Consider the following 24,997-nt stretch of genomic DNA (forward strand, 5'->3'; position numbering starts at 1 on the left):
TTTTAAGTCAATTAAATCTCATTGTGCAACAGTTTATAAATGTGACTTTATAATGAATAGCTGAAGTATAGAAAAGTAACAAAATGACACCAGAGTGACCTATGTTCCTGGTCCTTGTAAATTATGCCAGGGTCTCTGACTGCAGGGAGGGCATTCGATGAATGGGAGCGCTTTTGATTCTGAACAGCAGCCCAGCCAGAGCCTTTAAATGGGTTTCTGTCCTGCTCCTTCTCAAACTGACACTGAGCAAGCGCCACCTGCTCCTGCTCCAGGGGGCTATTCAACCATGTAGTCCCGGGGGAGCCAGGGCTGTGGGAGGTGTTGGTTGCTAAGAAGCAACGAGCCTGAGGCCCAGCCGCGAGCCTGAGGCCCAGCGGAGCTCCCAGTTGCCCTCCCTCTGCTCTGACCACAGCTTGTCCCTCTGCCAGGCGCTGCCCTCACAAGGCGGCCGAGAAGGACATCAGGCTGGCAGCTGGGGAAACCTCTGGCTCGGGGCTGGAGAAACAGTTCTAGGCATGTGGTTGAGGGAGGACACATCTCTTCTTTCTAGCCCAGGGAGTGTCCTACCTCCATGTGGTTTGGGGTTCAGGAGAGAATTCAGCCCATGCCCGTGGAGTCACACCCCCATGCAGAGGGCACACACCCAAGCTGCGCTGAAGGAGATGCCCTCCCCTGTGCCCTGGGCATCCCCCAAAGCCAGGCACCCTCTCCCTCCCCTGGGACAGGATGCCAGGACAGGTCCCAGAGCCTGGGAGCCAGGCCTTTGCCCGGCTTTCTTTCCTGAGCGTGCTTCTATCAGCTCCTGTGGATGAGTCTGTTCTTTCCTATGTTGCTGTCTGAATGTATTAATTAGTCTGTGGGCAGCTTAAACAACAGAAATGTATTCTCTTATAGTTCTGGAGACCAGAAGTTTACGATCATGGTGTCTGCCGGGTTGGTTCCTTCTGAGCACCGTGAGGGAGAATCTGCTCCAGGCCCCTCTTCCGGGCTTGTAGATGCTGTCTTCTCCCTGTGTGTCCACGCTGTCTTCCCTCTGCATGTCTGTATTCAAATTGTCCGTTTTAATAAGGACACAGTCCTATTTGATTAGAGCCCATTCTAATGAGCTCTCTTTACTCGATTGCAAAGATGTTATCTTCCAATAGGATGACACTGTGGGGTACTTGGGGTTAGGGCTTCCTCATGTGAATTGTGGGTGGAAGTCCCAATTCAGCCCACCACACTGCAAAAGTGGTAGTAGCTCTGCCCAATGTCAAGGACCATTCAGAACCTTCTATGATATTAATTTTCAGGAAACTGACAGCAACACAAAAGTCATCACCATGAGTCTTTGTTGAGCCAAGCTGAATAAACAAGTGGCTTTATTTTACTAAAATACAAATCTACTAAATACACTAATACTAGTAAAATACTAGTAAAAATACTAAATCTACTAAAATACAAGTCTACTGAAAATACACAATTAGCTGGGCGTGGTGGTAGATGCCTGTAATCCCAGCTACTTGGGAGGCTGAGGCAGGAGAATTGCTTGAACCTGGGAGGTGGAGGTTGCAGTGAGCCAAGATCACACCATTGCACTCCAGCCTGGGCAACAAAAGAGAAATTCCATCTCAAAAATAAACAAGTGACAGGTATGAAATATGTAAGATTTGAAAAGTCAGGGGGAGTTCCAAATGAACTCAACAGCGTGGGCTGGACATTTCACTGTGAAATCTGTGAAATTGAAAGAGTCCACACAGAAGTCATTAAATAGCAACTGTTCCTTAAGTTGTAATGTATACCTTTATGAAATTATATATATGGCATGTGGTTCGTTTTATAAAAGAGAGACTATATATATGTCCACCTATAAGAAGATGGAAAGAAAATATTCTGAAGGATTAACATGGATTAACTCTGATTAGTTGAATTGTAGGTGGCTTTTTGCATTTTTCCTTGCGCATTTATGTTCCAAAAATTTCACAACGGCCATATCCTACTTTTGCAAATAGAAAACAGTGTTCTTCAACATGAAAATTGGCACAAAGAAGAATTTTTTTAAAGTAGAAAATGCGAATTTTAAAAATATAGCTGTGAAAAAAAGTATAAAATTAATTCCAATAAAATAAATCGTGGATACCTGAAAATGATGGTACATTTATAAATGGTTTGCCTAAACTGCAGTGATGCTTATTAATTCTCTTACCATAAAGGTCAGGATAAAAAATGACAGGATTAGAACATAGTATTTGAGGCAGAATTTCAGCCTTTGGGTCTTCCAGAGGTGAGAATGAAAGAAGAGAGGAGGAATTAGAAAGTTTAATGCCTTTGTCATTGAAAATCCCATCACTTTTTTTTAACCAACTTTTTTTTTTTTTTTTTAAACCTTCTTGCTGAAGTTTTCTTTTGACATGAATTTCTACACCTTTAGGGATTAAATTAATGCTCAATTTTTGGAATGTTATTAGGAGAATTATAGATGACTTAAAAATATCACTGGCGAGAAATTAAATCTTTTCTGTCTCTGTCACAGAATGTAGGCATAAACGTCTTTTCTGCTCTTCAGACAAATTCAGCAACTTTGATTTCGAAGTTGCCTTTAATGATACGTCTTCGATGTTCCTGAGAATCCATTTGCTTAATGATCGAGGTGGCCTCAAGCAGTCGTCAGCTATCTGCTTACCTGCCCGGCTGTTGATGCCATTTCACTGTGCAATCCCTGTGGCTTTGCTTCTCTGTTCATTCAAAGATGGATCATCTAAAAGCCTGATTAGCCTTTGTCAAAATAACATTACATATAATACCATAGTAACAGGACTTTTTGTTTCTTTATAAACATGGTGATTCAGAGAAAGCAGACAAGAAACCCTTAGAAGGGCTTACTGGGGTGACTGGAGACAGTCCTGAATCTTGTGTCTGCTGTGTGGGGTATTAATTGTGCGAGGAATATGCAATATCTGAAACTTCATGGTCCCCATGTGCAATATATACCAAAGATATGCGGATTCGTGTTTTTCCCCTTTTTTATGATCCATCTAGGGAACTGCTTGTCGAGATGCTGCCATTCCAGGGGAGCTAAAAACCCTGAAACCATTAGAAGTGTTGATATCAGGATGCTACAGCACAAAAAGAAGACAGCACTGTGGAGAAAAATAACTTACGAGAAGACACATCACCGGGGGATAGACACTGTTAAGTAGCACTTGCTAACAAGAGCTTTCAAGCCACCATGAGAACGAGATGGATTTATTTTCCTTCCTTTGCAGAATCTCAGCAACTCCGTGGTAGACGGGGGCCAACAGAAGTCAGACGTTGGGAACGGGGGGCAAAATTTTAAAGAGGACTTAGGAACAAATACTTCCTTTCTTTTCATAGAGGTAAACCATCCATTTAACATCACTCAACAATGGCTGTTGTGGTAAATGCTGTCACTGATGGATAGGTGGGGAGAGCGTGGCTGCTGGGTCCAGGCCCCTTAGATGTGGCCAGTAGGAGGCATGGATTATCATTTTTCTTTGGCAGGGAGGGGACTGAGACTTCAATGAGGAATTTCTCCAGTGATACGCAGCTGGTGGGGACAGTCAGTGGTTGGCACACCTCCCTCAAGAGCTGACAGCAGTGTGAGTTAGGGGACTCCCCCACTGCCCCTGATGTCAATCATTCTTGGGTCTCAGCTCCTCCCCTCCACACTGAGATGGTTGCTTTATTCTCTGCCTGGCCCTCCAGGCTGTGAGCCACCAAAGTGGGAGCAGTGGGTCCCTTCTGCTTGGGACCCTCGGGCCCAGCCCAGGACCTGGCTCAGCAAAGGCAAAAATGAACAGTCCGGGAGTTGGTCCCCTGACCTGGCTGAGTCTGGGTACCTGTCTGACCCTGTACCCGTGACTTTTTCCCCTGACAGCTTTGCACATTGGTAAAGGTACCTAATTTCCACGTTTCACTTTAAAAAGTAGTCTTTACTTCTTAGCCTGGGAGACACCACAGTCCTTTAACTAGAGAAGTTTTCCTGTGCAGTAGCCATGAGAGGCTGACAGCAAGACTGGGAGGAGCCCATTTCACTTCCATCCCTGCGTGGCTTGATCACAGGGCCGAGAGGGAACGCCTCTGTGAGCCAGGGGCCTCTGTGGGTCCAGTTGTCCCTTGTCCCCTGTGGATCTGGCAGCATGAGGATGCTCTCTTTCTTTCTAGTGTTGCCAAAGCCAGATTCATGAATAAAGCTCTTACGAATATTTGGTGGCCACATAGGCAAGTCTACTGGGGAGATGGGAAAGAAAGGGAAGGGTGTATGGCACCCTAAGAAATTTGGAGATGACCTGGGCCCTGACGGCTTCAGAAGCCTCCTTATTCCCTAACCCTTAGGGGTCTTCAAAAGCGGTGACCCCCCGCCCAGTCCAACCATATCTCACCAAATTAAATATCAAACTAAGTTCTTTTTTTTTTTTTTTTTTGAGATGGAGTCTTGCTCTGTCACCCAGGCTGGAGTACCGTGGCACGATCTCGGCTCACTGCAAGCTCCGCCTCCCAGGTTCACACCATTCTCCTGCCTCAGCCTCCTGAGTAGCTGGGACTACAGGCACCCGCCACCACGCCCGGCTAATTTTTTGTATTTTTAGTAGAGACGGGGTTTCACCGTGTTAGCCAGGATGGTCTCTATCTCCTGACCTCGTGATCTGCCTGCCTCGGCCTCCCAAAGTGCTGGGATTACAGGCGTGAGCCACCGCACCAGGCCTCCAACCAAGTTCTTAGTTGGAGTGAATACAGATTTACCCACTTAAATGCTAGAGGCATACATTCAGAAAAAAATATTAGTAGACTGCCATTTGGACCCCAAATTTAACCAGCTGGAATTCATTTCACATTTCATACTCTTCAATCTCTGGAATGAAAAATACGTGTCTTTTAATGGGAACTTGTATTTTATCCTAAAGATGGAACAAAGTGTACTGGGCTGAATTATTTCCCAAATAGGCATGATCTGTCTCGTGTTCTGGGTTATGATAAATGATAAAACAGGTTTGGGTGAGTTGGCTTCTAACTGATGTATGAATAGCACACTGATTTTATGGGTATGGACAACAAAGGGTGGAAGCGAGGCCTTCCACTGCAGCATTCTAGAAGTCGTGTAGTAAACACTCTCAAAACAACCACAGAAGTCCTTCAGGCCCAGGCATGGCCCATGATACAATGAAAAGGTTTCAATGACTGTATTAGAATAATTTTCTGAAAGCTTGGAATTACTGGGTTTCTCCAATCTTTTCCTTACTTCAGGGAGACATGGTGACTAGAGTTGGGTTGAGCCACACTGAAGCCCAAGGCAGAAGGAAATATCAGTCATTCCAATCCTGTCTATTTCAAATTTTAATATTGCGTTATCTATTTATTTATTTATTTTGAGACAGCCTCACTCTTGTTGCCCAGGCTGGAGTGCAATGGCATAACCTCGGTTCAGTGCAACCTCTGCCTCCCAGGTTCAAGCGATTCTCCTGCCCCAGCCTCCAGAGTGGCTGGGATTACAGGCATTTGCCACCCCACCAAGCTCATTTTTTTTTTTTAATTTTCATTTTTAGTAGAGACGGGTTTTCACCATGTTGGCCAGGCTGGTCTCAAACTCCTGACCTCAGGTGATCCACCCACCTCGGCCTCCCAAAGTGCTGGGATTACAGGCATGAGCCACCGTGCCTGGACAAAATTTTAATATTTTGTTCATCATGACTTTTTGCAGTACTTTTTATTTGAAAAATATTGCATTAACATACGATTTATTTTGATTACTGAGTTTCTTGGAGCCCTCTTAAATTTTGTGCCCAGGGAAAATGCCTTGCTTGCCTTACCCAGTGGTGGCTATTTCAAGAACACTGTGATTTTGTAATGGATTTCACAAGGAAGAATAGTAGACTGAGAAGTAATCGAGTTTTTTGTTTTCAAAGGAATTTGTTTGTGGGACTGTTAGTGATGTTTGGGATGCCAGCACATTTTCTGTTCAAGCCCTGAACTGAAGACCTAGGTATTGATGATGTTGCGCAGCTCCTAAATGTAGCATACTTATGTTCAGACATATCTTTATGTCCATTCTAAGCTCAAAGTACAGACAGAAATGGATCCAAGGCCAACTGTTCACGTGGAACTTGGTGTGGTCCGTTCAACTAGCAGGGTATTGAATATGAAGGGATTGTTTGTGATTTTGCAACTTAGTGAAAAAAAAAATAGTCACCCAGCCTTGTCTATGTGCTGAGTCAGACACCTCTCCTGTGTCACTAGGCCCTCTCTGAGGACCCCCGTGGGTGGCTGGCTCAGTGTGGGCTCTGCAGACTTCAGGCAGGTACACAGTAACAGCATGTCATCTCCTGCCCACATCAATCACCTCCACCTCCACCCTTTGCGTCGGGGCTTCCTCATCAACCCAGGCAGATGCCAGGTGCAAGACTTTGCATGGTCCAGATGCATGGGGAATTGGTGCTCTGTGGAGCACCTTGGATCAACGAGAGATGGCAGCTGGTGGTGTAGGGTCCAGCCCTACGGGGCTTAGCGGGTATTCTCCCCGTGTGCGGAGACGAGAGATTGTAATAAATAAAGGCATAAGACGAAGAGATAAAGAGAAAACAGCTGGGCCTGGGGGACCACTACCATCAAGGCGCGTAGACCGGTAGTGGCCCCGAACGGCTGGGCTGGCCGTTATTTATTGCATACAAGACAAGGGGGCAGGGTAAGGAGGGTGAATCTTCTAAGTGATTGACAAGGTGAAGCAAGTCACGTGATTACAGGATAGGGGGCCCTTCCCTTTTAGGTAGCTGAAGCAGAGAGAGAAGGCAGCATAGGTCAGCGTTTTCTTCTCTGCACTTATAAGAAAGATCAAAGACTTTAAGACTTTCACTATTTCTTCTACTGCTATCTACTACGAACTTCAAAGAGGAACCAGGAGTACGGGAGGAGCATGAAAGTGGACAAGGAGTGTGAGCATTGAAGCACAGCACCACAGGGAGGGGGTTAGGCCTCCGGATGACTGCAGGCAGGCCTGGATAATATCCAGCCTCCCACAAGAAGCTGCTGGAGCAGAGCGTTCCCTGACCCCTCCAAGGAAAGGAGACTCCCTTTTGCGGTCTGCTAAGTAACCGGTGCCTTCCCAGACACTGGCATTACCGCTTGATCAAGGAGTCCTCAAGTGGCCCTTATGCGGGCGTGACAGAGGGCTCACCTCTTGCCTTCTAGGTCACTTCTCACAATGTCCCTTCAGCACCTCACCCTATGTCCGCCGGTTATTCCTAGGTTATATTAGTAATGCAACAAAGAGTAATAATATTAAAAGCTAATGATTAATAATGTTTATAATAATGATTGACAATTGTTCATGATCATCTCTACATCTAATGTATCTTATGACTATTCTTATTCTAACTATTTTCTTTATTATACTGAAACAGTTTGTGCCTTCAGTCTCTTGCCTCGGCACCTAGGTAATCCTCCACCCCACGGTGGATAACTTTTTAGTCTTCTCCCTAGAGCCTCTGCCCTCAGACACAGTTCACACAGCTCTCGGGGGCCACACTGCAAGATCAGCATTTAGAATTTTGTGTTTTAAAACTTTTTTTAAGTTTTCATTTTTGTGGGTACATAGTAGGTGTATATATTTATAGGGGACATGAGACATTTTGATATAGGCATGCAATGTGAAATAAATACATCATGGAGAATGGGGTATGCATTCCCTTAAGCATGTATCCTTTGAGTTACAAACAATTCAATTACACTCTTTAAATTGTTTTAAAGTGTGTAGTTATTATTGACTATCGTCACCCTGTTGTGCTATCAAATAGCAGGTCTTATTTATTCTATTTTTTGTACCTATTAACCATCCCCACCTCCCCTATTCAGCCATAAAAAAGAATGAGATCTAGTCATTTGCAACAACGTGGATGGAACTGGAGATTATTATGTTAAGGGAAATAAGCCAGTTACAGAAAGACAAACATTGCATATTCTTACGTACTTGTCAGGTCTAAAAATCAAAACAATTGAACTCGTAGACACAGAGGGTAGAAGGATGGTTACCCTCCGGGGCTGGGAGGATCAGCATTTGGTTATACCTCTCAATGGCCAGTCTGATGAAGAATCCTCATAGCAGCTGCCTCTCCACTCCCCACCTTCCCATCCTCTCTCTTTCACTTCTGGCACTGCCTTCTCTAATAAAACCATAGTGCAACTGCCATCTGCCTCATGCTCTGTTTTCTGGGAAACCCAGACTAATATATATTCTTCACTACTTTCCTGCAGATCTTGGTGCAACAGAACTGTCAGGAAAATTTACTTCAAAAAATTGTACCTTTAAACACCTCTCCTGCCTTTTTATGGATACCGGGCATGCATGAGATTATCAGAGGAAACATTTAGATGTGCAAGGATCTTCATATACCCATTTGTTATTTAGATTCCCTTTAATTGGGGTTTTATTAAATTCTGAAGCACTCTACTTTTATTCATGAACACTGCCAAGAATGGAAACCTCGCTTTCTGAAGCTGTGTGAGTTGCTTGGCACGTGTTTAAGAACCCAGAGCATCTCATCTGCCTCCTGGATCCTCCTGTGGCCCCTCCGCAGAGTCCCAGCACACGCACCACCTGCCTGGCACAGGGCCAAGGATGCAGGCTGTGATTTTGAATTCTGGTGTTGAACCTTAGATGGGTATGTAGCATGTTCTAATGGTGAAATAAGGACAATATTGAAGGAAGTCATTGTGAGGGAAATATGTCTTTTGTTTGAAAGAGCCCAGTGGTGTTACTATTTGTGATTGTGAAGGTCAATCCAAGTGGAATACACTGTCTCACAGAGGGCCACCTGTCTTTTGTGGAGGTCTCTGGAGATAAAAATAGGGACATTGCTCTAACATGTTTAAAGAGGGAGGGCCAGTGTCTCTGATGATGTAGATAGACACAGAGCTGGCTTGAGCACCAGGGACGCTGATTTCAGGCGGTTGAAGGAGGAAGGGGATGTCCTTCTTCTAGACTCTTTGGTGAGCATCCAGGAAGATGCCATGTCTACATGGGGACAAGGTGTTGTGGAGGATCCCAAACAGGAGCATTTTATGGAAGAGAAGTCATTAGGGTGGGTGTCGGGCTGGAGATGATCAGGAGAAGAATGAGAACATCTGAGCTGAGTATTGTGATATAGACTGCAAGACTCATGGTGGCATTCTCCTGGGAGTGGAATTATTAGACAATCTAATGGATCTGGTTTTGCTGTGGTTGAAGTTGATGCTGACTTTTTCCTCTACTACCCCTCTACTACCTGCTTCCCCAGAAGAAAAGATAGCAAAATCCCACATGTATCAACCCATGCTCTTCTTAGCAGTCATAACTGATTCACTCTCTAGATCCCTTGGAAAACATCAAAGAAGATATCTGCTGACAAATTCGCGGATATCTGAATGCATATTCATGAAGCTCTCAAATACTCTAGTCCTTAGTTCTCTAGATAATTCTAATAGCATATTTTCTACACCTGCATTAAGTTGGTCATTGTGGCTATGCATATTTGTTTAGGGAGAACTTGTACTGCCTTCTGCATAACCTAACACATTAAGCTATATTGATATCTAAACAGAATGACACATTGGTGGTATTCATGATACCATTGAATCATTTCTGAAATTCCTAAGAAAGAGCTCAGGATTCCAGAATCTCATATCAGGGTTTGCTCTGAAGCCAATTTATTGTGCCCTGTTTCTTGAATACTTGATTTCATTTATTAGTTCAATTATAATAAATAATACTTTTGAACTATGACTACTTCTGTTCAGTCGGCAACATATGTTCTTAGGATGATGAACTTGTAGTTGGAGCTCATTCAGAACAGAGATAAGAGATCACATCTTCTCCTATTTGGGGATGAGAGTGGGGTGGAGAGAAAAGGCAGCCTCTTCCCGAAGATGCTACCTTCTGTCACGTCATGAAAAAGAATCTTTTCCTTGGTTGCTTAGAGAATGACCTACCTCCATCTGTCTGTTCATTTGACCATCAACCCATCTACCCATCCGTCCACCCATTTATCTACTCATCTGTTCATCTATCCATCCATCCATCCATCCATCCATTCATCCACCCACCCATTCATCCATCCACCCACCCATCCATCCATCCACCCACTCATCCATCCTTAGGCCCACCCATCCATTCTTCCATCCATCCATCCATCCATCCATCCATCCATCCATCCACCCATTCATCCACCTATCCATTCATCTACCCATCCATTCATCCATTCAACTACTCATCCATTCATCTATCCATCTACACATCCATCTGCTATTTATTTTAGTAGAGCCTAGCTCTGGGTGCTTATGTTATTTAAACATTAACAAAGATCTGATAGCATTTCTGGAATTGAGCCCTTGGCTGTTGTTTGCCTCTGCTTATTCCTAAAAGCCAAGTGTTCTCAAAACTCCAGCCTGTGGTGTTAATGAAGTCACATTTACCTTCAAACTCAAATCTTACTGCCTCCTAACTCCCCGCCCGCTAATAGAGGCCCTCAGGAGGTATGCTGCACACAGTACTGAGAGATGCTTAAGTACAGTGGCTAAAAGGAAGGGCTCCAGAGCCAGCTTCTTGGGGTCTGAATTCTGCCTCTGCCTCTTCCCCACTTCGTGGGCTTGAGCAAATTCCTCTCTGTGCCTCAGGATATAATTGGTAAAGTGAGGCTGATGAGGACACTAAGGGCATCTACCCCATCAGGGATGCTGTCAGAACTCAATGAGTTGATGGTGCTTGAGCGCCCTTGAAGCCTGGTCCCAGCAGCATGAACCATGATTACCCGACACCCAGCCTGGTGTAGACTCTCTCCAGTATAAATTCAGTGAAACTGCAACTGCCTGGCATTGTAAAGACCAGACCCTGGGAATGGGGTAGCTCTTGGAGAATTCCCCCTCTGCCCTCAGACCTCCATTGAAAATGTCAAAAGGTCTCAAAGAATTCTGAAATGAGATACTTTCAATACTTTCAATAACGAGTTCTTTTTTTGTCAGGATCATTTTTTGATGCGAGACACCTTCTCCTACGACATAAATCACCTTCATTGTGTCTCCATTAAATAGAACCTGACATAAAAACCCCATCTTAGAAATCCCGAAAAAATGACTCCTTTTCTCCCCTGTGCATATTTCATTTTGGTTTTCATCTGGTTTCTAAAAAGTGATCTTTTATGGAAAAGTTATTCATGACATTTGAAAGGCATCCATATTTAAGGCATTTAAAGACAGTGGGGTTGAGCATGCACCTATTTTGCACTTGCCTTCCATTTAATTTGATTTTATTCTACTCTAAAACACTGTTCTTTTATTCTGTGAAATTTTCTTTTATTTGAGCCATCTATGAATTATGCAGGGAAAGATACTGGATTTGAATGCCAGAGTTTAATCACCTGAGGTGGCTGTTCCATCTCGGATTTGGTCCAACTCAGTAGTAGTCAGATTTCCACCCAGTGCAGCAAACGTACGAGCCTTGTGTTTAAAAAGAGGAGGCATCAACATAAGGACAGACAAAAAGAAGCAGGCATTTTTACTTGCAAATCTGCTATATTTAAGAAATGGTTTACCTGATTTAAATCATTTCACGTTGACTCAGATGGAAGGTGAGTGGTATTGGTAATAAGTGGGAAGCTTTACTTTGCTTCTTTATTGGGTTATTGTCTGCATAATGCAATAAGCATACACGAGGATGGTTCACTTTGTTAATATAAATCTGGATCATTTACTCTATTTATTTATACTTCTCAGATTCTGAGAGCAAGGTTTTCCGAGATGATACATTTACCATTAATTAAGGGTTGACAGATGACCTGAGAATTTCTTATGGCAATGTTGAATGTCAAAGGGAACTGATTGTTATTTTTCTGATATTGTTTTTAGGCTAAAGACCTGGACCCAAATATGAATTTTGAGGGTACCTTATCCCTTAGTCACCTATCATGGTTTTCTCCTTGTTCGGTGCTCTGCTGTTTTTTTCTAGGATCCCATTCAGATAGTGGCATCACAGTAGCAATTCCTGAGGTCAAGGAAGTCCAGGCTCCAGTCTTGACTCTGCCACTCATTAGCTGCATGATCTGGGGCAAGTCATGCTCCCTACCTCCCTCATTTTCTTCATCTGAAAGTTAGAGACTTGGCCGGGCGTGGTGGCTCATGCCTGTAATCCTAGCACTTTGGGAGGCCGAGGCGGGTGGATCACGGGGTCATGAGTTCGAGACCAGCCTGGCCAACATGGTGAAACCCCATCTCTACTAAAAATACAAAAATTAGCCGGGGGTGGTGGCATGTGCCTGTAATCCCAGCTACTCTGTAGGCTGAGGTAGGAGAATAGCTTGAACCTGGGAGGCGGAGGTTGCAGTGAGCCAAGATCCTGCCACTGCACTCCAGCCCGGGACAGAGTGAGACTCTGTCTCAAAAAAAAAAAAAAAAAAAAAAAATTTAGAGACTTTATAAGCTTTTCAATCCTTTTCAACTCAAAGCATACTTTTTGATAACAACCAAAAACTGGGATTGACAAAATGCTTCTCTCTCCATAACTAGAACCACGTTAAGCTTTGAGGAAACACCCTTTCTGTTTACATGTGTGGTGCATTTCACGCGGCTCCCCAGACTTCACACCCAGAGAATCTCGCCCAAAGAGTTAAGTCTAACCTTAGAAGACTTCATACTTCTAGTTAACCTGGTAAAATGAAAATGCAAAGGACAAGTATAAACAATGGCAGAAAAAATAGTTTATAAGTAGGAGGAAACATAAGAGTTTCTTAGCTGATTAAAATTTATTTAAAAAGAAGACATTGGGCCGGGCGCGGTGGCTCACGCCTGTAATCCCAGCACTTTGGGAGGCTGAGGCGGATGGATTACGAGGTCAGGAGATCGAGACCATCCTGGCTAACACGGCGAAACTCTGTCTCTACTAAAAATACAAAAAATTAGCCATACGTGGTCGTGGGCGCCTGTAGTCCCAGCCACCTGGGAGGCTGAAGCAGGAGAATGGTGTGAACCTGGGAGGCGGAGGTTGCAGTGAGCCAAGATTGCGCCGCTGCACTCCAGCCTGGACGACAGAGCCAGACTCCGTCTCAAAAAAAAAAAAAAAAGAAGACATTGGACATGGTGACTGGAACGAAAATACAGCAGCCTAATAACTGTCATTAACAAAATGACGCATTAACAATGCTGATCTTGTAGCTGATACAGAACCTTGGCTGTTGCCTTCATATTTTCATTGAAGTTGTGCTTGATCTCCCTCCTGGTTTCTCTTGTTACTGGTGACCTGCATTCCTAGAGCAGTGGATGTGGATGAGGGGGCCGGTCTGTGCAACTTCAGTACATCTTTTCTTGGTGGATCCATTCCTACTCTCACTAGCACAGTGCTTTAGCCATCTGAGCTAAAGTAACATAGAACTTGATATAATGCAAGAGATGTTTGCAACAATAAAAGAGACAAAAGTAATCCCGAGTATATCTGATAACAATTGCTTTTTTCTTTTATTTTTTGCCTTTAGCGACAAGGTGCTGGGGCAACCAATGGAAAAGACAAGACATCTGGTGAAAATGGTAAGAGGACATGAATAGTCCAAGTTCTTTCTCTTTTGCCATCTGCAGCCCTGGGTACGCAGCAGGTGCGGATCATACATCCCATCCCAAACAGCTTACTATATGTGTCTGCGCTTCAGCTTACAGAGGATTTTAGCAATTCACAGTGAGCACTGAGGTCTGGTTTTATGAAGAAAACTGAGCTAGCTAAATGCCGTGATAAGAAGTTTCCCTTCCATAGGAGGACTCCCATTTTGGGCAACATGGTAATTACAATGCAAATCTAGTTCTCTGCTTTCTTCATTAGGGTGGGCGAGAATCATCCAAGTTGTTGTGAGGATAAAATGAGATCAAATGAGATAAGTGATTTGAAAACTGTGAAGTACACAACTTCTGAAATGATGTTTTAAAACTTGCTTCAGCCCTCCGGAGCACACAGAATGCGGTGCTGGTCCACTGGAAGGTGCTGAGTCAGTGAATGTCACTGCAGCGATTCACCAGCAAATAAAAATGATAGCAGTGACAGGAACATTGCATCCTGCCTCTTCATGGGCCCATCTCAACCATGACCCTAAATTGTAGGAATGATCATCATATTTTTATGGATCAGGAAATGGAGGCTTGGCATTGGGGTGAGATTTAGCTAGAAATGGGAAGTGCATGGATCCTGAAGGAAATAGAGCCAGTTGGAACCCCAGGTCTCTAACTTTAGCAATTGACGTAAGAACAAGCATAATAATAAAAAATACCCAGTGGTATGCACCAAGGGCCACAGCATAGTTCCGGTGAGGTGAGACTCTGGGTGTTCTTCCTTTCTGTTAACTCAAGATGAACTCTCCTTTTATGGAAAATGACTCTTGCTTCCAACTAGATGAAATTGATGCTAGTGTCCACCAATCAGATTGTGGATAATGCCAATCTCAAATACCATCGGTTAAAATTCCCTGGGGCCTCACAACCCCTTTGGAGCCTCTGTGGTGGGTCTGAGCTGAGCAAGACTCAAGTATGAGAATGTTGCTCTGCGTCTGCAGCCTGCCAATGTGCCCACCCATTTAGGGCAGTCCTATTGGGCAGGGTGAGTGCAGTGTTCCCTGGGTAAAGGGGTCATCATATCAATAAGTAGAGAGATGGGGGCTCCACAATGTCCTAATTGGAGCTAGGGGGCTGGGAGAAGAAGGAAACAAGGTTTTCCATGAGGCCAATGGCTCTTCCTTTGCTGCCCAGGGCTTTTCCTGTCTCCTGTGTGTGAGTTGGGGTGGGTGTGTGGGGTACTGGCAAGGAAGGCAGGAAGCAGAGGAAGGAGCAAAGGATGGGGCTTAAGAGGGAGGAGCAATATTGTAGTTGCCTATATGAGGAAGGACCCACTGCCTGCCATAGGGGAGCATAGGGCGCTGTGAGCCTCCACTGATTTTCCCAGTTCATGCATTCATAGCCATCTGTTCATGCAAGTTCCTTTCCACTGAACCTCACAACCTTAGAATTACAGAGTTTTACAGTCAGAAGACTTCTCAGAGATCTTCTATTGTAGTGATTCTCAACTTTTTTTTGAGACAGAGTTTCGCTCTTGTCGCCTAGGCTGGAGTGCAATGGGACAATCTCGGCTCACTGCAACCTCTGCCTCCAGGGTTCAAGTGATTCTCCTGCCTCAGCCTCCTGAGTAGCTGGGATTACAGGCACCCACCACCACGCCTGGCTAATTTTTGTATTTTTAGTAGAGACAGGATTTCACCATGTTGGCCAGGCTGGTCTCGAACTCCTGAACTCAGCTGATCCACCCGCCTCGGCCCCCCAAAGTGGTGGGATTACAGGTGTGAGCCACTGCACCCAGCCAATATTTTTGTTCTCACCACTCCTTTCCATTTTAAAGAATTCTTGAGGACCCCAAAGAACTTTTGTTTATGTTGGTGATATCTATTATGTTTGTCATGCTGGAACCCTACTGACTCTAATAGAGATGGTACTGAAGAAAAGACCTGGAGCCAGTGAACAAGACATAGGATTTATTGAGGGGAGTTACCTATAGGGCAGTCCAGTGGCGGTGGGCTGGATAAAAGAACCACAGCTGCCTGTAACAAGCATGCAGTTTACACAGCGTTTTCACTTAGCACCCTCCTTCTAGCAACTTCTACTTGGCAATCTACATTCATTCCAAAACAAATGTCCCCAATCCCCTGTATGGCCTGCATCCCATGGGATGGGCTGGGAATTCAGATGTTCCTCATAGAGAAGAATGAATCTCTATACTGGCCACTCCCAGATTCCTTAGCTCGGAACTCGACTCTAAGCACACATTCTTCTTAGACCATAGGGTCATTCTCAGGGTATGCTTAAGTTAGGCTATTGATATCAGGTGAATCTGCCATACACTGTCTCCTATATTAGAAATTAAAATGGAGAAAGTTTTAAATGGTTTTCTTATTAATTTATTAAACATAAAATAATAAACCTACTACATGTTAATGTAAGTAACATTTTAAAAAATGAAAAGTCATTATATTTTCCAAAATGGAAAAGGATATTTAGTAAAAAGTGGCAATTTTACATTTCTGCAACTCTCTTTAAAGTCTGGTTTGACAGAGGACAGCTGGATTTTCATATTGGCTTCTGCGTTCAATCTGTTATATCATGTGATGTGTAGCCTATGGAAAATTCCACTGCTCACTTGTGAGAGTATGAGATTTAAAAAAGCAAATAATATCCTTTAAGATCAAACTCTTACCTTTTATAATAATAATATCTTTTATAAGACCAAAAATGTTTTTGATCTTTTGGGCTCCCTTAAAGGATGTAGGCACCCCCCAGGGTACCTGGTTCACACTTTGGGAACTACTGCTCAGTGTGTCTCATGTCATGCCTTGAGGAGCCTGAAGACCAGGCACATGGTGACGAAGCCAGGACTAGGTCCTATGTGTTCGATGTCTCTGCCCCTTGGCTTTATCTTGGCATCCTATTGGCCTTTCAAACCGTGCTGACATGCTCAATGCTTTGCACCAAAGGGAATTACCGGCTACTATAAGTGATGCCATTTTCTGCCATTCAAAGACATGGAATTTCTTTTAGCTGAAAACTGGCCCACACCAGTGGAAACTGAGTGAGGTTTTTTATGGAGGTATAAAAATTAATTAAATGGAAATATTCCTGATGCTATGAATAAGGCTTTTCATTAGATAATTCTAGATATTAAATGATAGTCACTTTTGGGTAGAAAAGGGAATTTGAGATTATTTTACAGTTACTGGATAATGGCGATGTATAAATGTAAATTATTATTAACATGCTATACTTTAATTTCAGCTAAAACTGCCTATATATGATATTTGTACATGATACTTTATTATAATTTAAAGTCTGTGCTTTTGCCTTTAAAAAGGAGCAAAGACAAAAACTGGAACAGCCCAAGAAAGATGAGGGTGAAAACTTCTAGAAGTAATCTAAAAAGCATTTTCCTAAAGAATTGAAGTTACTTAATTTTTTATTCTTAAATTCCTGATATGAGACGATCATCTTGGAATTTCCATTTTAACCTAGTATTACGTTCCATTGAAATTCAAATGATTTTATTCTGTCATTATAGGTATCTAGGGAGATCTATTATGTTAATGTATATTTCCTATTAATATCAAATGAAGCTGTCTACATGTCTTGAAGGAGCAAGGACCCTTGAGTATTGAAATATGAAGTATTAAAAAAACCATCAAAATGTTATGAAATTTGGATAGTAACACTTAATAATAAAAGGAACATTCTCAATTGTATTAATTGTCTGTACAAGTTAGGGTGTTTGTAATCCAAATATTGTAAATTTAGTTGAGGTCTCCATTTAACGTATAAAGCAATAAAGACTGTGGGAGTGAACTACAGGTGCCTTGAAATTATTTGGATCACAAAAGACCCAAGCCAGGTACATTAAAACTTCAGAAGGTATTTAGATTCCTAGGCTTTCCTGCCATTTCATTACATTGAATATTATCTTGAGAGCACCATTTTCTGGGAATCAAATTTCTCATAAATTCAATATTTATTTTTGTTATTGTTGTCAACATGGTATTTATTGATGTGAAATATGACCTACTGCATACTCTCCAGAATGTTTCAAAATCCTTCTCATTTTCCCAGGATGTTAACCTCAGTACACACACTCAAACCCGATGTTTCTACTAGAACTAGATTTTGTGGTATCATCTGCAGTAGGAAGACAGGTTTTTCAGAAATATTAGGGTTATAATTTTTTTAATGTAGAAAATAAATGTTTCAGGGCTTGGAGGTTCAGAGATTTTTCATTCCTCTGTGAGCAAAGCGCCTTCATCATTTGATTAGTTAAGCCACAGATTTCATTTGTTTCTGGAAATAACTTTCTACTTGAAAGAAACAATAGCTCATAGCTTCCATTATAAATCTTTCTGTCTCATTTAAATGGCTAAATTAAATTCAAACATGTTTACAAATATAGACACAACCATCTGAATCTAGATTATTCACCACAAATTAGTAATTTGAACACAACCAAAAGATTTTTGGGGGAAACTACAACATTGCTGGATTTCTTGATCCATACCTTGATACTGGTTGTCCGGAGAGACTCCAAGAGTTAAATTTTTTTATTGACACACAAAAGCAGAAAAATACTGGAAGCAGAGTGGCTGCTGGGAGCCTTCCAACCTGAAAAAGAGATTTATGAATAATAAACCTCGTGATGGGGCTTACTTTCAGAGCTTGGAGGCTTACCCAAGCTAAATTGAATTTCTAAAACTGGAATGGATTTCTCTTGACTTAGCGAGCTGTGATGCATTTGTTTCTAAAAGGCTCTGTTTCTGCGGGTGGAAGGTGTGTGAACCCACCTGATTTTAAGAAAAGAATCCCCTCACATCCAGGCTGTAGGTAAATGCTACAGAGGAAAGTATTATTTTGAACTACCTGTGGGACTCACTGTCATTGTGTTTCTTTGAGTGTGAGTAGCCTTGCACAAGCTCGGGCTCCATGCTTGAATACCTGTGCCCCTTCTTTGGGAGAGAGACTATGGCCTGAGAAGTTTCAGTAGGTGTGGGGATATTCTAGGAGTACTTAAGACTTAGTTTGATTTGATATGATTATATGATTGCCAAGAATAAATAAGATGAAATGTTAATGTACTGGGTACTTTCCTCTCCCTGTTTTAAATCAATCCCAAACCATAAAAGTTTAAGTTTATCTCACCTTTGGATTTTGAGGAAACACACACACATGTACACACACAGAGTCACTTTCTTATTTTTCTGCTCTTAAGTAGGTAGAGAGAGAGGTCCCAAGAAGGACTTGCATTTATAGGCAGACAGATGTACATGCTACCATTAAATGGACTGTGATTTTTCAAATAAAAAAATATAATTCAAAAATTTATTTCCAAAGAAATTTCACTACCCCCTACCCCTGGCCCTTTGGTGGCTCCATATCTCCCAGTAGACATTCATCCCCCTCCCACTTGTGTCTGTGTTCTTGGTGCAAGATTATCTTTCAAGACCTACGTGCTGACTTAGGCAGATTTTGCTTAGGATATATTTTATCTGTCAACTCTCCTTGGTATGTGGAATTGTGTGGAGTAAGCCTTCGTGTGCAAGGCTGGGCATCAGCTTGGAGTAAGAAGAAACTGATGTTGAGTCCAGGAACCAAAGATGATTGAGTGATCACTATCATGCCCTAGAGAGGAGGTCAGTTTTGGCAGAGGATGCTGCCTGGCTGATCTTGCTCCTGGGCACAGGGTGGCTGGATGGAAGGCAAGAGGAAGAAATGCATTCTAGAAAGGCTACAGAGGGAATACACCCTGCCCCTGCCTGCAGCAGTGACTCAGCTCTGCTCTGCTTCAGATGTGGATTGTGGTCAGATCAGAGTTTGAGGATGATCAGGGTACACGGAAGACAGAGCAGCCTGCGATTCAGAGTTTTGCTGTTCCTGTAGGCTAGAGGGTGCAGGTGTCTGGAATCCAGGGGGAGGTGAAGTTTGAGTCCACGCTGAGGGTCTAATATGCCAATTCTGCACAAATCTCAATAGTCCACATGGAAACTTACCAAGCCAAGATGAGCCTCTTTGAAAAGGAACAGAGACAACTTTGAGTATCCAGCTGCAACGTGTGTCAGAAATGTCAGAAAGGTTATAACTTTCACAGACAGCACTGGCTGTGAAAAAAGCACCTCCCTAAAGTCATTAATGTCTAAGGTGTGCAACATATCCCAGGCTAGAAAGCTCTCAATCTGTTTCCCGGTAGGGCAATGAAACCCTGAGCTGCCTGAAGGTCAGAATCCACCATAGTGAGAGATAGCGAGTGCTGCTGTGAATACCAGAGGCACATGGGTCATGGCGCCTTCAAGGTAAAAACTCAAACAGCCCCGGTCTCCATCTGGAGGTTCTTGGCCCTTTATCTCCTTCCTTTTCCATATTTGAAGAAATCAGAAAAAAAAAATATCAAAACAAAAGTGACTGATGCTCAAGAGATGGGGTCCTTTGTGCTTTTGGCTCCAAACCCTCTAAAGAGTTTCTATTCTGGAAGGAAGAGATGGACACACAAAGCTGCTTCTGATATTGATCCAGGTGGGGAAAAAATGACATTGGAATTGCTTATTAAGCCGGGCATTTAAAGCCATTGCAGTCTCCAGACAAACCCAGTCAATGGGTGATATTGCTCAACAAGTGAGCTGATTCTGCCTGAAGGTTACTTTAGGGATTAGTGCTGCGGGAATTTATTAACATTCATCTCAGTTAGAAGAGTGACTTTTTGTTTGTTTTGCCCTTCAGAGTGAGCATTATAATAACTTCATTGAGCAAGGAACACCTTGGATAAGTATGGTGCTTCTGATCAGTCTTGGGTGTGAAAGTGCTTGAAGCCTTGTGGACAGAAGCGGAGATTCCTACCCATCTCTAGCTGCAATTCTTTACATCTCTATAGGCTTGCATAGTTTAAAAAAATGTGGCCGGGCGCAGTGGCTCATGCCTGTAATCCCAGCACTTTGGGAGGCTGAGGCGGGTGGATCACGAGGTCAGGAGATCGAGACCATCCTGGCTAACACGGTGAAACCCTGTCTCTACTAAAAATACAAAAAATTAGCCAGGGGGTGTAGTGGTGGGTGCCTGTAGTCCCAGATACTCAGGAGGCTGAGGCAGGAGAATGGCGTGAACCCAGGAGGCAGAGCTTGCAGTGAGCCGAGACCATGCCACTGCACTCCAGCCTGGGTGACAGAGCGAGACTCCGTCTCAAAAAAAAAAAAAAAAAAAGCTCCCCCATGCTGTCTTCTCTTTGATTTCACCACGGCCTTGCAGGTGGGTTGGGAGAGGATCTCAGGCAAAGTTGCTGGTGAACTCGGGATTGTCCTAAGGTCACATAAATAAGAGGAGGAAAGTTTTGGTCATCTGACCCACAGTCCAAACACACCAGGTTGTCTCTATTTACACTTTCTCCTGACTTCCCTCTTGACCAGGGTCTTGTTTGTAAATGGGCAACTTGGATGGGCTGTGGTCTAAGCCCCTGGAACAGAATAAGGTTAACGGGCTACATCTTAGCCAAACCAGAAACTGTTGTATCCATAGTACCATTATCTCATCAGTTTAGTTAACTAGCCTCTGGCAAATAGGGGTGATCTCAGACTAATAATAGGGACAGCGATGATAGTTTTCAAAATTAAAACATCAAAGCAACGTGTTCATTTATAGCCTCTTCATATTTCACCTGCCCTCTTCCTCACCCTTTCTCTTTCTCCCTCCTTCCTTCCTTCCACTCCTCCTCCTTCCCCTTCCTTCCCCCTTTCCTTCCCTTCCTTCCCTCCCTCCATCTTTTCTTCCTACCTTTCATCCTTTTCTTCCTTCTTTCTTTTTGAGATTGAGCAGTGGACAGCTTTAGATCAGCTGAAATAGAATTTCATTCCACATCATACAGAGAAATCTTATACACCTTGGTGAAAAAGTAAAGTTATCCATTATTCTCAATGAATTGCTCTTAAAGATCTTCTTCAAGATCTTGGCCATGAAGCAGCTTGAACCAGGAAAATGTGCATCCCTCTAGCCTTTGGAAACCTGCCCCAAGCAGGAGATATTCCAGGTTTCAAATGTTTCAGGTTCTGCTTGTCAATTACTTTTATGGAAATAGTATTTCTCACGTGCTTGAAAACACTTTTGCTCTTTTAAGTAGGTGAAACACTCATAATCTTATTTATAGAATTAATGTGCACAGCAGGCAGTTTTTCAGAAGCAAAACCCAACCTAGATCTCAGGCTGGGCCAAATGATAAGATGGTTTAAATTTGTAGGTTTCATATTAGGTACATCTGGGATTACAAAAGCACGGAAAAATGCTAATATTTCTCCTTGGAAAATAATGCTGTCAGTGGGCAGAGTGGGCTGAATTGTCCTCAGAGAGTAGATCTCCCTCTCCAGCTAGATGTGTTCTCCCCTCCACATGAGGCAGGGAAGAGTCAGCCTTGCAGCCCTGGGCGTGTCTCCAGGATACCCTTAGAGCAACCACAGAACATGCTTCGGACCCCGGGCAGAAGTCCCCAGGGTCGCCCAAGAAAGCTCTTTAGCAGCCAATCTAGAACATAGCTCGGGGGAGATGCATACCCAGAAAAGGAGAAACCAGAATCCCAGGGAGGCCTATCTGGAGGAGCGGACAGACAGGGGCTTCGGCCTGTTGAAAGGTACAGCTAAGCTGTGGCAACTTTGCAGAGACTAGTAGGTTGCTAGAATTAAGAAATAAAGTCCCTGCGTGGTGGCTCCCAGCACTTTGGGAGGCCGAGGTGGGTGGATCACCTGAAGTCAGGAGTTTGAGGCCAGCCTGGCCAACATGGTGAAACTCCATCTCTACCAAAAAATACAAAAATTATCTGGGCGTGGTGGCGGGCACCTGTAATCCCAGCTACTTGGGAGGCTGAGGCATGACAATCATTTGAACCCAGGAGGCGGAGATTGAGGTGAGCAGACATCGTGCCACTGCACTCCAGCCTGGGCAACAGAGTGAGACTCTGTCTCAAAAAAAAAAAAAAGTGCCTTCTAATCACTTCTACCCGTTGGACTTTCCCAGCCAAAACTACAGAGCAATGATTAGGTAGAGCAGGAGAAGAGAGGAGAGTGAATCTGAGAAGCAAGAAATGCAAGGTTCCATTGTATCAAGTGCCTTTTTCCAGTTGTTGCCAATGTACTTCCCTCCCTGGCCTTTGGGCCAGGTCACCCTGTTCCCCTGTTTGTCCCCACTAATTAAAAAATGTAGCTTATTATACGATAAGTGATTGCCGCTTCCCAAAGACAAAGTGGGAATGATTTTTGTATACAAATTCTGGATTGGCTTCAGAAAAAAAAAGCAAGAAAAGTGGTTTATTGAAACCATGCTTTCATGTTAACTGTGTAGTGTAATTGGCTGGCTTAGTATTTCTAAAGGAAAGAAAACTGTCTGATCTCTTTTTTAAGGATGACATATTTGACATTCCTGGAGCGATGAGGCTGTCCCTGTGAAGGTTAATGTGTGTTCCCCACAGTCGGTGTAAGCCCCTCATCCCTCCTCAGGTGTCATTAAGGGGACAAGGAGGTGGCCAAAGAGGAGACGCAAGAGGAAGCTGGCTGGAAGGTGGGTGAGGGTGGATACAGAGCTGTTCACGCCTCCACCCAGTCTGAACGGAAGGCCCCGCTAGATGGCAGGCCAACTGGGAAATGGGGAAGGGACTGGGCAGGCACGGTTCTCCCCTGTAAGCTGGGGTTTGTCAGACCAGGAGGGAGGAGGAGAGTAGCTTCCAGCCACACACCCACAGACTGTGGGCTTCCAGAAAGCTGCTTTCTCAAGGGCTCAGTGGTGCCCCAGGCTCTGCTCCCACTGAGCGGAGTCTCTGGATGACTCCCCAGCTGCCTCGGCCCAAAGGAAAGGTGGGGAGGAGGGTGGGAGTGCCCGCGGCTCCAGGTGCTCTCTGGGAGGCTGGAGTAGCTGCTACTGTGCCTGGGGCTGTAGGTGTTGGTCTGGGTTGGAAGGCAGTACTGAGGTCTCAGAGGAGAGGCTAAGCTTTGCCTCCACCCCTGTGGAGAGGCGCCAAGTAGCCAATCTGCTTTCATTCAGGTCCCTCTTGGATTTCTTGGCTTCATAACCTTGAATTAAACTTCAAATTTGTGACTGCAGGATCAGCTGCTTAAAAATATGAGGAATGACCATCTCCTTATTTAAATTGCACGTATTTCCTTTTAAGTTCTTCTCTCTCCTCCCCCGACACAACCAGGGGAATTGCTCTTTTCTGCGCCACGGTGAAGAAATGAGATCAGGGCCCCTTTAATGTCAAGTACATTCTGAACGTTCAAGAAGGAAGAAGAATAACAAGTACTGTGAGATCATTGAATTTAAAATGCAGCCATTTATAGACTTCACTATTTCCAGCATTAATTCAAAGGAGTAGATATTACAGTTATTATAATGACAATTTCTTATGGCTATTATGGCATATTGATCTGTTCTCTTACTATCGCTTTTTCCTCGGGCAGATCCTGTATCTGCTCAGGCTGAGCACACCCTTTTCTTACAGACTGTTGTTCCGTGTTGCTGCTCTGTTTTTCTGACATGTTATTTCCCTCAGTCTCATCATGAGCAAGAAGCCAAATTATTTGCATATCACTAGGTTTAATTTTAAAATTGTATTTCCTTTGAAAGTTACCCCCTTCTCCTATTCACTAAGGAGCAGATGCTTCTTATTCACCTGCTGGGATCTCCTTGCATTCTGGTCATGGTTTTTCTGTTCCAGTTGCCATTTCCTTTTTTCCTCTTGGGATGTGGAATGGTATAGAACTGTGATCAGTGGAAATACGTATTGATTGGATAGACCAAGATATGGCTGGGTGTGCCGGGAGGAGGAACTGGGAAGTCAGCGACGTGGCCTCCATCACAACGTTTATGAAAACTCTCCCTTCAGGAACTTATGATTATGTGAAGGGATGCTTGCTGCTGTTTTTGTGCTTGGCAAGCAGCTTCTTCAAAATTTCTTCCTTCCTTTCTTTTTTTTTTTTTTGACATGGAGTTTCGCTTTTGTTGCCCAGGCTGGAGTGCAAGGGCGTGACCTTGGCTCACCGCAACCTCTGTCTCCCGGGTTCAAGCGATTCTCCTGCCTCAGCCTCCCGAGTAGCTGGGATTACAGGCGCCCACCACCACATCTGGCTAATTTTTGTATTTTTAGTAGAGATGGGGTTTCTCCATGTTGTTCAGGCTGGTCTCAAACTCCTGATCTCAGGCGATCTGCCCGCCTTGGCCTCCCAAGCCTTCTTCAATATTTCTAAGGTGTGTTCTTCTCTCTCTACTATTCTACCATCCCAGACCCTGAAAACAATTGGAAATCGAATCATGCTCTGGCGTTCATTTAGAAAGCAAAGTCTCCTCGGATGTCAGAGAGACGCTTTAGTGGCCGGGCACTGATGTGAGTGAAGCAATTCTCACTTCAGACTCCAGTTGCTACCAGTTCACCAAATCCAAGTGCAACAGACCTGGCCTGTGTAGG

General features: G+C 43.8%; 1 protein-coding gene across 1 annotated transcript in view; it reads left to right on the plus strand.

The window, feature by feature from the left end:
• Positions 1 to 24,997, plus strand: part of PCP4 (Purkinje cell protein 4) — a 61,975-nt gene that overhangs the window by 17,561 nt on the left and 19,417 nt on the right. Inside the window, exon 2 of the mRNA XM_004062827.4 lies at positions 13,488 to 13,539. Within this exon, the coding sequence (XP_004062875.1) occupies positions 13,488 to 13,539 (52 nt within the window). The remainder of the gene's footprint in view (positions 1 to 13,487; positions 13,540 to 24,997) is intronic.

This window comes from Gorilla gorilla, chromosome 22 (genome assembly GCF_029281585.2).
Source record: "Gorilla gorilla gorilla isolate KB3781 chromosome 22, NHGRI_mGorGor1-v2.1_pri, whole genome shotgun sequence".
In the NCBI taxonomy this organism is placed as follows: Eukaryota; Metazoa; Chordata; class Mammalia; order Primates; family Hominidae; genus Gorilla; species Gorilla gorilla.